The sequence below is a fragment of the Brachyistius frenatus genome, unplaced genomic scaffold (genome assembly GCF_029030835.1).
Source record: "Brachyistius frenatus isolate BFR_SWC_R1_liver_20210118 unplaced genomic scaffold, ASM2903083v1 Contig_30, whole genome shotgun sequence".
Taxonomy (NCBI): domain Eukaryota; kingdom Metazoa; phylum Chordata; class Actinopteri; family Embiotocidae; genus Brachyistius; species Brachyistius frenatus.
Window position 1 is genome coordinate 1,439,930 of NW_027210629.1, and position 12,545 is coordinate 1,452,474.

General features: G+C 39.4%; 1 protein-coding gene across 1 annotated transcript; it reads left to right on the forward strand.

Moving 5' to 3' along the window:
- Positions 1-654: 654 nt before the first annotated feature.
- LOC138621367 (uncharacterized) lies at positions 655-11,392 on the forward strand. The gene is made up of 14 exons (XM_069699355.1): positions 655-2,438; positions 2,879-3,026; positions 3,251-3,417; positions 4,025-4,071; positions 4,426-4,573; positions 4,924-5,084; positions 7,038-7,192; positions 7,355-7,438; positions 7,899-7,965; positions 8,152-8,274; positions 8,380-8,507; positions 8,781-8,897; positions 9,079-9,186; positions 10,289-11,392. The coding sequence occupies exons 1-14, from the start codon at positions 818-820 to the stop codon at positions 10,395-10,397; spliced, it is 3,183 nt and encodes a 1,060-aa protein (XP_069555456.1). The 5' UTR covers positions 655-817; the 3' UTR covers positions 10,398-11,392.
- The last annotated feature ends 1,153 nt before the right edge of the window (positions 11,393-12,545 follow it).

Below are 12,545 nucleotides of genomic sequence, written 5' to 3' on the forward strand. Positions count from 1 at the left end.
ACTCAATTTGAATCCTATAATTGCTTTAAAAACCTAAATCATAATTGGAAATTTAATGTATAGTTTGAAACTGAATTTCAATACAATTTAAACTGAATTTAATGTTCTAAAATTGAATTCAATTGAAACATCATCTGAATCTGTATTTGATCCTTGCACACAATTAATCTCTCTCTCTCTTTGATCTACAGCACCACAATGAAAAATTGGCCGATGGCACAGGCAGACAGTAGGGCACTTGGGAGGAGCTCCCCTTCATGGATACATATGGTGCTAGTTGGATAAAAATGAGTTGTGAATTTGCTCTTGATTGCTCTTCCTAAAAGACCCAGATGTGTGAGACACAAACTGAAGCTGAATTTCAAAGCGTGAAATTGATTGCGAGAACTGAAAATGGAAATATAGAGAGTTTGATTTTCTGTGTGGATCCAACAGTTTCAGAGCAAAGAAATTTCATAATATTACATTCACTTTCAAGTTTATGGAGATTTGGTCTCAAAGAAATCAATTTAGATTCACATTTTCTGTGATATTATTTCAATTCAAAAGTTCAAATTCAACAGTGAAATTACAAATGTTAAATCAAATATGATTGATTATAATTCAGTTTCATGTGACACTTATTTCTGCTCATAAACAGACAAAATCTAACACAAGGATATGTGCCTGTATTTATTGCGTTGTGTGTAGTGAATCAATATAAACAGTTGTTTGTTGCTGCTTATCAACAGGACAGGACAGTGTTGTCTTAAGTGTGCACAGTCTGACCATCATTTCCCTGGAGGTGTGTACAGTTAGGTCAAATGCCATAAACATAATGGATAAATCTGAAAAACATGAGCCACAGTCACAGACAGATGCAGCTATGGAGACACTTCCTATCACAAGAACAAGAAGTGCTGCTTCTGATCTCCCGGAGGATGCTGGGAATTGTAGGCAGAGCATCAGTCAGGAGCTGAGCCTCCATCTTCTCAGTGACTCTCTTTTCAGTGAGCGGCAGAAACTGAGGCGTGTGTTGGACTTGGCGGACAGTTTCATTCGTAGCGGTTCAGAAGTTTGCCATGAATTTTGCAGAGCTGACAGTTTGATACAGACTGATGTCAAACACAGAGGAACAGAAAAAAGATCACCTGAACATCCACCCGCAGCTAAATACTATGACCCAGTTTCCTGTGCTGCAGGTGGTAATGAGGTTTTTGAAGGAAGAGGGAGTTTGGAGAAGGTTTGGCAACGCGAATCCTCAAACTACAATTACTTCTGTCGACTTCCCTTTCCATATGATCGCCACTTTCCCTTCTCCTTCTCACCTGCGAAAGATGAGGAAACTTGGCCTCAGAATGGGGAAACTGAAAATATGAAAAATATGGAGCCACAACTCACCACCAAAAAGCAAACTCCCAGCCAAAACAACTGCATCACAAGCAGACTACAAGTGTCTAATCAAAGGCTCAACACAGACGTATCCTTGAGCAGCACAAATCAAACGCTTGCATCAGATGATGAAAAACAGTTGATCAAAGAATCCACATCATCCGGGAGCACCGCCATCCATAAAATGAGCACAGTGTTTGGAGCTGTGAGTACCTTAAAACCGTTACTTAAAAGCAACGATTTTACCGACATGATTCCTAAAACAGCTGGAGCTCAGTCAAAAGGAGTGCCAGAAAATCAAAAGGAAGTGAGGAAAGCGGCTGAGGAAATGGAAGACAACAAAAAGGAGAAAATAGAGGATGACAGGATAGAGCAATATTGTGTAAAGATGCACGAAGAACAAGAATCCCACTTAGATTTGGTTGTTCACGCACAAAACAAAACAAGCCACAGTGAGCGAGAGACAATACCTGTGCAGATGGCAAAAAGTGCACACCCTAGTTCTACTTGTCATTTAAAACTACCATCAAATTTGACAATATATGAGCAGTACCAACTGTGTGTGGATCAGTTGCATCACCTCAGAATAACACAAAGGCAACATATCAAATCGGCATGCTTCACACAGTCACCTGAGAAAGAGAGGAAAACATCTGAAGAAACTGCAGGATTTGTACCTGCATCTTTCTTTGAGGTGATTGCTCACATCGCAGATCTTGAGATTAACAACCAAGGACACAAAAGGGTTACACATGCAGAAAAGTCACCAGTCACCAGTAAAATATCAAAATACAATAGAAATGGGACAAAAATGAGGGGACATGGAGAGACGGAATATTGTGACAATTTGACTGTGAACAAAACACCTGCAAACGGAAGCAGGCGTTTGTGTCAGAAGAATAATCCTCAAAGTGCTGCACATTTGGACCTCAACAGCAAGAAACATGGGGATTTTAAGCAGGGAACTGCAGGGGATAAAGTTGTTAACACACCTACAGAGATCCTGAGGACCAAACCTGGTGACTTTCCCCCTATGGAGGAGAGTGCCACTCTTACCGCTAACACAGGTATTGAATATCATATATGTTCATCACTGTGAAGTTGAATGTTGTACCACTGCCCCACATGAATGTCCAGGAGTCAGGACTCTGAAAGATTGTGAAAATAAGTTACATGACAGGATAAGACCACAACCTTTTTGCTTAGCAAATTCATCAATCATTGTGTAACTCATTGTGAAAAAAAAATGTCCCCTTGGGGATTAATAAAGTAACTACCTAACCTAACCTAACCTAACCTAACTTCTCTCTGTTTTGATATTTCTGGGAAGCAAAAATCTTCCCTCTCAGGAACTACTCAAAAATATATCAATTAACATGAACTGTAAATCATATACCTAACACAACATGTGTTGAGGGGTTCCAAGAAGACGTTTTCTAATTTAGGCCATCCTGAGGCAAAAGGGATCAAGTAGACAGTTGTGTCATCTGTTTGTGTCTGTGGTCAGGTTCACTGCAAAAGAAGATAAGACGTCACCCAGACAGGAAGGGTCACCAGAGAACAGCCAAAGGTCAAAAGAGGAGAACTGAAGCTCGAGGTGCCCGGACACTCTGTGAAAATTCAAGCATTTCATCGTCTGGAGGAATATTAACAAGGTAACAAATTAAGTAATCACATGAACATTGATTTTTTTTTTTTTTTTTTTTAGTGGTTTGAATTTTATTCTTAGTAGAAAAAACAATTCTGTGCCCTACTTTAAAAAAAATGTAACACTGGACATCGGATTAGTTTTTCAAAGTACAAGCATGAGTGACCTATAGTGTCTGACGATGTACTGTACCATTGTGTCAAAGTGAACCTCACCCTCTATCTCCGGCAGCAATCAAGCACCAATGAAATACACAAAGAAAATTAACTCCCCTCAACACAGAAAGAGACCAGACAACAGAATGAAAGACACGCAGGGATACAGGGATACACACACAACCCTGCAACTTTCAGAGGAGACACACACACTTCATCACGATGACCCCAGACCCGTCAGGGGTAAGTTTAACGCTAAAATGACATACTTACCAATAGACATAAAAAAAAATACTATTGAAAAAACAAAAACAGCAAAGTCATTTATGATATATGACTCATTATTTCTGACCAAATTTAACACAAGTAGGCTTCTGTTCCCTTATTTGAAATTAATTTCACACTTCATCAAACTTCGTTTCAGCAGCAAGTCATAAGACAGAGAGGATTTTTATTTGAGTTTAAAACGGTGTGTGTATCACGTTGTCAGGGAAAAAATATTTTCACAGTCACATTGTAGGGACTCACCTCTGACATGGGGACAAAAATCTGTTTATTTTATATCAGTTTATTTGTTATTTATCAATTTAAATCAAGTTATTACGGTTAAACTTGGCTTTTAGGGTTTTTGGTTGAATTCACAGTTTCAGTGTACGATGTAATACTTTGGTTCAGATTGTATGGGTTAATTCATGAAAATCTCAACTATTGTGACAAAAATAAAAGAGGAGGGGCTAATAAACTTTTCTCAAATTTTAACCAAGTAAATCCTGGAAACCCTAAGAATTAATACATTTTGTACCCTACCAGAATGTGAGTATAGTACCTGACTCTTTGTTTGTGTTTACAGGTACAGCGGAGCATGTCGGTGTGAACAACAATGGCTGTAAATACAGTGTAAGACAGCTGCACTTTGTTTATTACACTACAAAATTCTCATCTTGTTTTAAAAGATATTGATTTTGATCAAACAAGATGGAGCCAATGATGTCAGGCTGTCGTGCAAAAATGATCATGATAATTTGGATTATTATACATTTTCTTGTTATTATATATCATATTATCGTGTACATTCATTACCAATTTAATAATAATTTGTTTTTGTGTTGGATATAAAGATACTTCACTGTGACTTTCACAGATTTTTTTTTTGTGAAGATAATACCTGTGTTTTTTTATCAAACATTTTTCTAGAGAACTTCTAACTGTTAAATTGTATATTTGTGTTTTGCTGTCATTGCACCTTGTCAGCCAGCAGATATCCTTGTGATTGACCACTGGCTGTGTTTACCTGATGAGGTGTGGCTGTCCATCCTGTCCCGGGTGTGTCACAGGGATTTGTGCAGAGTGGCGCAGGTCTGCCGCCGTCTGTACACACTGGCCACTGATCACACGCTCTGTGAGTCAGCCTGCAGGACTCGTCTCACTTGACAAAAAAAGGGACATGTTTTGGCTGCACGGCAGAGTTCAGGGTCTGTTTGGTTATTTATGGTTCAGGTTAAACATTAGACATAGGTATGTGGGATGTCCTAAACTTTTTCAAGTAGCAGCACATGGCGTGTTCTCATGATGTAAGTATTTCCAGTGAAGTGTACTGTACCACGCCCTGCACAAACACAGGCCAGATAACATGCACTTTCATGACCTCTCCTAACTGAACACAAACTGTGGGTCTGACCGATTGAAAAAAAACCAACCTTCATATATTTAATAAAAACTATGTTTTGCTCCTACTTTCTCTTTCTGAAGGGAAAAACATAAGGATTGAAAACTCCACTTTAACCAACCAGTGGTTGCTGTTTGTGGGCAGACATCGTCCACGCAGTCTGTGTCTGTCCAGCTGCAGTGGCCCTTCCGTCACTTCTTGTGGGGTGGAGAGCTTTTTCTCTCTGTGTAGAAATACTCTGGAGGTAAAAAAAAATACCATGTCAAGAGGTTACTTTGTAAAACAACAATTTCCTGTAAGGTTAATCACACAGAAGGAGCTTTTGGATGTCAGCCATCACATGACTTCACAGCGTGAAGATGTAGAGTTACATCTTCCTGATTAATAAACCACTGTGTTGCCTTGAGTGTTATGTAAAAAAAAAAAAAAAAAAAAAAAAAAAGATCTTCCACTTCAATAATAAATAAAAACTGCAAGCAGTAATATGCGGGCCCTCGCACGCTGCATGTCGGGGGTCCAGCGGATCGGGGCCGCCGGCTTCCCGATGTGCAGCACGTGAGGGTCCGCATATTTCCATTTGCGGTTTTAATGTTTTTCTCGATCTCGTTCCTTATTCTTCTTAAAATAAATTGCCTTTTTTTGGCGGCTTTAACATCTTAAAAAAACTCATGAAAGTTGGTGCCTGACGCATGTGCAAAGTTTCGTAAGGTTTGGAGTATCGTTTGACCTTAAACATCAATTTCGAAACATCAAACGTATCTGCATCGCCCCGGCTATACTATATACAAAAATGACTTTTTTATCACGACATGATTTTTTATGATTATGACCTTTTTCTGAACTGACATATATGCCTCAAGTGGGGATCGAACCCAGTTACCTCTGAGCTGTGAGGCAACTGCTCTAACAACTTCACGGACCACTGTCATACTATTTCAGCATGTTGTCTGAAATATGAAAAAAAAAAAAAAAAAAAAGTGATACAAACGCATTAAAATATATTAATGGGATTTTGGGGGACAACAACTGACAAATGAGTCACGGCGGAGAAAGTGTTTGACGGAGTTCACTCAGAGCTTCCAGTGACTCAACTGACAGTCTGGTTAACTCAACAGGTAAAAGATTCGACTTCACCAAGGTTGATATTAATGGTTCAGATTCCACCTTTGATGGTGATTCAACTTTTAGTGAAGTTGCAACGTTTGGAGAAATTGAAAAAGTTTTTCATACACTACATATTACAGTAAGATATTTAATATCACTGCAGACCCCATTGAAAACACGTATATCTACTATCCAAAGAATGTCTGCGGCAATTTAGGTCGCATTTGAATGAATATTTGTGGACAGTGGAGTTATAGGTTGCAGTGAGCCAAAGATTTGTCACAACGTAGAGCATCTTCAGAGAAGTTTGGAGGCATAGTGGTGAGCTCTGTTGCCCCTAGGCAAGAAGGTTTGGGGTACGATCCCCCCTTTAATGTGACTTTTTTTTTTAATCATACTCATGTCGTCCAAATTATGAAAAAAAAGTCATACTATAGCAAAATGTGACCCAAAGGTCATTTTTGGGTCACTTTTTGGATGACAAGTATTACTTTTGGGTCACTTTTTGGCCGCCACGCCACGGGCACACCGATCAACGAAAACAAATTATTTTGATAACTTTTAATTCCAAACATGTTAAGAGTGCACAGACTAAATTTAATCTACAGGAGGAGTTTGTTAAAGCATCTGTTTAGGGGGTGGTAGCGAGTCATTTGGCCACGCCCACTCAAGACTCCACTAAAATAAGACATTTTTAGCCGGGAGAGACTCATGTACCAACTTTCATGAGTTTTTGAATATGATAAAGCCTCAAAAAATGCAGTTGTTTACAGTGACAACAGGCAAAATTCCTTTATATTAAAACACATTTTGAAACTTTTCTCTTATGCAACACGTCTTATGTATTAAAGAGAGCAACCAGATTACCCAGTGCATAATATAAACCTTAAATGCTGTCAAATCTGTTTTCACTGTATTTCATTAACAGAAATCAGTTGTTAAAGATGTCCTTATTCATTAAATTATGATTGAATGTGTCCCTCTGTAACTGTTTATGTATCAGCCAGCATCACATGCAGACTGACTGGGCAGCACTGAGCTGCTGTATGTGAAGAGTACATTTTATGTTTATCATGTCATTTGTTAATTGCAGGAACTAAAGGTCACAAGCTGCACTGGTAGTGGTCTCCATGGTGACTGCATGCTGCGTCTGATTGGTCAGCTGTGTGATCATGTGACCAATGTGGATGTAAGCTGGAGTGGAGCATCAGACACAGGAGTGAGAGGTCTGAGTTATTGTGGCAAAGGGTCAGTACACACACACTGTTGTGTTTCCATCAGTTCAAAGGACATTACATTGACTTACATTCATTTTTTGGATAGATGGATGGATGGTAGACGGACGCACGGGTGGATGGGAATGTATAACTAATGAATCTTTAAATTAATCGTTCATTTATCTGTCTGCAGAGTGAGACTAAAATCAGTTGTCCTGAACGGCTGTCATGTCACTGATGTCCCACTAAAAGAACTCATCATGAGGCACAAAGAGAGGTCAAAAGTCTTCCGTGTTGTCTGATTACAGCTTTACTGTGTTTCTGTGTATGTCTGAATTAATCCATGCACCATGTAATGTTAGTGTAGGCCTATAAGGGTGGAGCATGAAACAGAACATTGTTGTGTGTTTGTGGGTGTTTTTTCTTGTCATCAACCCTTGATGAATTGTCTTTAGAAATGTTTGTATGCACCAAGTTCATTGAGACTGATATTATTCCATCATGTTGCATCTATATTTGTTAGTTATATGTGGTTTTTTTTAAATTATTTTAGTCAAAATAATATATTTTATGGCCCATGTCATACCTCTACAATCCTAATTTGCTTCCTGATGACTTGTGTTTTTACTCCTTTTGTCAATACTGATATCTGCTCTCAGCAAATTTACACATTTTCTGTAGCTGCAGGACTTGCCTGTTTGTTTGTTTGTGTTTATGTGAGTGTGTTTTCTCGTTAGCCTGTGCAGATTGGAAGTGTTTGGCTGTCAGTTTCTCACTCCATCCTGTCTACAGACGGTATATAAGGTACTTTATTTTGAAAATGCAATTAAACACATTTTATATTGTTTTAAACTGCCTAAAAATGTACGTATTGTGCCTCGCACCATTTACCATTTCCAAAATAGGTCTCAAACATGCCTTCTCTAGAACTGTACATGTATTGTGCTTTATACAACATCCAGAATGTGTAATTTGTAGTTTTTGTTTTAGATGTGTCAAGGCCTTCAGCATCTAAACATCGGACTGGTGCCAAAAGTAAACGTACAGAGTCTCACAGTGATGCCATCACACCTGAAATGTCTCATTTCACTCAATCTCACTGGACTGCAGGTGGTGAGTTGGACATTTTGTGACTTTGACTTGTCTCACCAGGTCTGTATGATGAAGACCTTATTACCTGGAGATTTAAACACAGATAGGTTGTTTTTACTCCAACAGGTCAATGACGCTACAGTGGACATTTTACTCCAGAACTCTGTCGAACTTCAGAGTTTGACCTTCAGTTCCTGTCCCGGAGTCACTGACATGACACTGCACAGCATCAGCAAATACACACCTTGTATCAGGTACACGCACACGCACAGTTTTCCAGTGCAATTTATAGTCAACACAAAGACCAAGTCTTATCCCTGTAAAGTCAATAGTAACTTTTCAGCAGGGTAGGTCTGGTATTTCCACTGAAAGCATTAGAAAAACTCAAAAGTATTTGGTACTGGAAGAATTTTTTTTTTTTAAAGTCCCTTGTTGTTCTTTTCTAGGTTTTCAGTTAAGTTGGTCTTTGCATCTTCACAGCTAACAGCTATAGGGTGTGTTTATCTGTGTGTGGCTATGTGTGTTAGATCGCTTAATGTGAGCGGCTGTAAGGCTGTAACAGATGCAGGCGTTCAGTCTTTGGCTCTGGGCTGCAGGAGACTTCAGCAGCTGGATCTCAGCACCACGGGCACAGGAAACAGAGGGTACAACACATATCACACAGCAAACTGATCTGTGTATTTGTGATGTGTCATACTTGATGGTGCAGTGTGTGTGTGTGTGTGTGTGTGTGTGTGTGTGTGTGTGTGTGTGTGTGTGTGTGTGTGTGTGTGTGTGTGTGTGTGTGTGTGTGTGTGTGTGTGTGTGTGTGTGTGTGTCTCACAGGGTTTCTCTGCTGGCAAATTACTGCAGCAAACACCTTTATACTGTCAAACTCAGTTTCTGCCACATCACCTCAGAGAAAATAGTGAAGCTTTGCAGGCGCTGCGGGAGGTAAATGCACACGCACACGCACACACACACACATACACATTCATAAACACAGCTAGACTTATCAACAGTGTGTGTCAATGAAGGTTAAGTTTGAGGTGTTATATCAACGCTTTCAAACAGAATTTCTATTAATTCTCCACACATTCACTTGTCAAAAGCTCTCCGCTGTTGCTGCCTTAATTCCTACACCAAAGGGAGTATGTGTGAAAATGCCTCAGTGACTCTTAACCTTAGCTACTTTTAAAATGGATCTGTAGACAAGCCACTCAGAAAAAAGTCACTGCTCTCAACTGTTTAGAGTAGAGCACTCACATAGCACAGCGTAATGGACCCTTTTTTTTTTCGCTATGTTTTAAAACATGCTTTGATTGGCTCATTCACAGATTAGTAACATCCAGTCATGTTCATTCAGGTGCACAACATGGACATTATACCCTGACACGCTTCACCTTTACCCTGACCATCACACTCCCTCCACCACCTCGGCCTCCTCCTTAAATGTGTAAAATATTTGGTCATGCATGGTCGCTTCCTTTACAAAACTGCCTGACTGATTGGCTGCTGACAATCAAAGTCAGCACAAACATTATGTATGTATTAGTTAAAATCCTGGTTGTTGAAAGCCTGACACCCTGACATGGCTCTATGGATATTTTGAGGGTCATTCCAGTGGAAAAAAAAAAATGTGTTATGACTGAACCACCCGAAAGGAAACACATCTACCCATGACAAGTTTATCTGGCATGAAAGTTTTATGAACTTTCGTAAGAGTCACGAAACATGCCACAAACACATCGTACCTCATTGTTATGATGCAGTGTACATTTCCCTGACCATTAAATAAATTGTGCCGACAGAGCAACAATGAAGAAAATGACCAACTGTTGGGTGCAACATAACAGACAACAAAACAGAAAAGGTCAGCTGCTATTGGTGTGATTAAGGGAGTGTTAGCCTAATTAAAGAGTTAAAGGAAGGACAAGCTGTAAAAAAAAGTAGCATCCACTCCAAACACCAAATATTTAACTGTGCCAGAAAACACACAAAACATATGGACATATTATCACACATTTATGGGTTGTTATTGTTTCTCCCTGTTTAGGTTGAAGGTGCTCCATCTCTACGGCTGTGCCCAGCTCCCCACTGAGAGAGAGATCAGAGAAGCTAACACTTCTGTTAAAGTGTACCCTCAGCTCGGACTCATCCACTAACATCATCACACAACTGGACAGATGTAGACAACATAGCGAAGACTAAAATGTAACTAAGCAACAGCAGATCATATGTAGTGAAGACTTTGAAAGAATCATTATGTTAACATGCTTGGCCAGTGAAGATGACTGACAGTAGACAATGCTTAAATATGTCACTGCAACCATGCTAAAAAAATTCTAAAAAGTGGAAGCTTTATGCAAATGATCAACCCGACAGCAGAGAAGATCTACATAATCACAACAGTTTTAAGGTGGACATCTAAGATTCAATTTAGTATCTGTCCAAATATTAAACCTTCTTACAATCTCCCTGTCTCTTCCAGAGTTATGATGGTGAATAATGGCCAGAAAATTATTCCCTAAACCACCTAAAAACATATTGCCTGCTACAGCTCTGGTCTCTACATAGGCATAAAAAGCATTTGTATTTGTATTTTTTTGGTGACATTACACTAATGGGCTAAATGAGGTCTGCTGAGGTCTGGAGGGATTATTTTCAGAGATGAACAAAAGAGTGTTTGAAATAATCTGTATATGTTGTCTGTGTTGGTTTGAAGATAGTTTACAGATGTGCTGTGACGTCACATCCTGAGGCCTGCATGGCATTGAGTATTTTATCTCAGTGTAATCCAGCTGTAAGGATTACTGTACTTGTTTTGCTAGTTTTGATCGGGCTCAGGGAGTTGTCATCTTTACCTTGGTTCATTATGCATCTGTGTATATCTATAATAAGAAGACAAACTTTCCCATCACACAGCAAAGCACACACAAACAGCAGGGTCTCTGCTGTTTGTGTGTGAAGTGACTTACTGGCTGATCTCCGCCACATTCAAGATGCACCCAAGCATCACTTGACTGTCTTCCCATAAATGCTCTATTGAGTATTGTATGAGAATAGTGAACTCTTTCATTAACATTTGAAGATAGAAAATAAAAAGCACTTGCAGAATGCATAAATGCTTACAATAAATGGCCTTCTGTTTTACAAATGCAAATGAGAAAACGCATGAGTTGGTATTTCATTAAGATGTTACTGAGCAGTCACTTTTCACATGTTTGGAGAGGAAATAAAAAGGTATTTTTCTTCTGCCGGCTTTAGTCACACAATTACACTATTACAAAAAGAGTTCTGCCTGGAGGTGTTGTTCCACTTTGCTGCCTGTAATGGCTTTAACAGCATTTGAAACACCATCTTTGAGACTCCTATGCTTTCCTTCTTTTTTTCTTTTTTTTTGTCAGGAATGAATGCAAGTCTTCAAAGAAGAGAGATAAGGGAGGAGGGATATAAAAGAGAGGTATCAGGAGGTCTGATCCTGGTCCTGGAGCTGCAGTCTCTCCTTTTAAAAGAGGGATTTTATTATAGACATGGAGACAAATGTTTTACCTGCTCCTCTTCTACAGCTGACCTCCAACCATCTCTGATTCTCACCAAACATTAGACGCAATGTTGAATTTAATGTGACTTTAATTACCTTTTAAACTCCAACAGGCTCTAGGTGTTTTTATAGGGTATTTTTTTTTATAATCTGTAACTGATTACAACACGCTTCACTCTTAAAGCCTCTTTACTGAGGACATTAAAAGCAAAACCATGGCAGCAGCAAGGAGAAAGAGTAAGGAGCAACAAAACCGCCTGAGTTTGCTCTTTCAGGCCTACGATGTGGATAATTCAGGCCAGATTGAAAAAAATGAATTCAATATTATTTGCCGGGAGCTTCAAGTTCCATCCCAAGAAGCAGAAGGCATATTCAACCGTCTGGATGTTGACAAAGACGGCACAGTGACTTTAGAGGAGTTCATCAGTGGCTTCAAAGGCCAGCTGCAAGAGGAAGAAGATGAGGCTGAACAAGAGGACTCCTCAGCTCTGGATGAATTATCAATCAACAGAGAACCACTCATATCCAGGTGAGAGACGATTTCATCAGTGCTATTTTAAACATAAATATTCGAGTATGTACAGGGTATCACTTGACCCTTGAAATGCTTTAGAAAGCCTAGGGCAATGGAGCAATGAGCCTGGAGAGGTGCTTTGATTGACATTTGTGTTTCAAGAGGGGCAGAGCTTCACTGTCCAAGACCAAAGAAGATGCGGCCGGTTGGGAGTGCAACTAGATGGGGTTTTTTTTTTACATTTGAGGTGTTTTG

Coding starts and splice junctions, on each gene's coding strand:
- LOC138621367 (XM_069699355.1), top strand. CDS start 818: ATGGATAAATCTGAAAAACATGAGCCACAGTCACAGACAGATGCAGCT. Junction 2,439..2,878: donor CACTCTTACCGCTAACACAG/GTATTGAATATC, acceptor GTCTGTGGTCAG/GTTCACTGCAAAAGAAGATA. Junction 5,085..7,037: donor TGTGTAGAAATACTCTGGAG/GTAAAAAAAAAT, acceptor TGTTAATTGCAG/GAACTAAAGGTCACAAGCTG.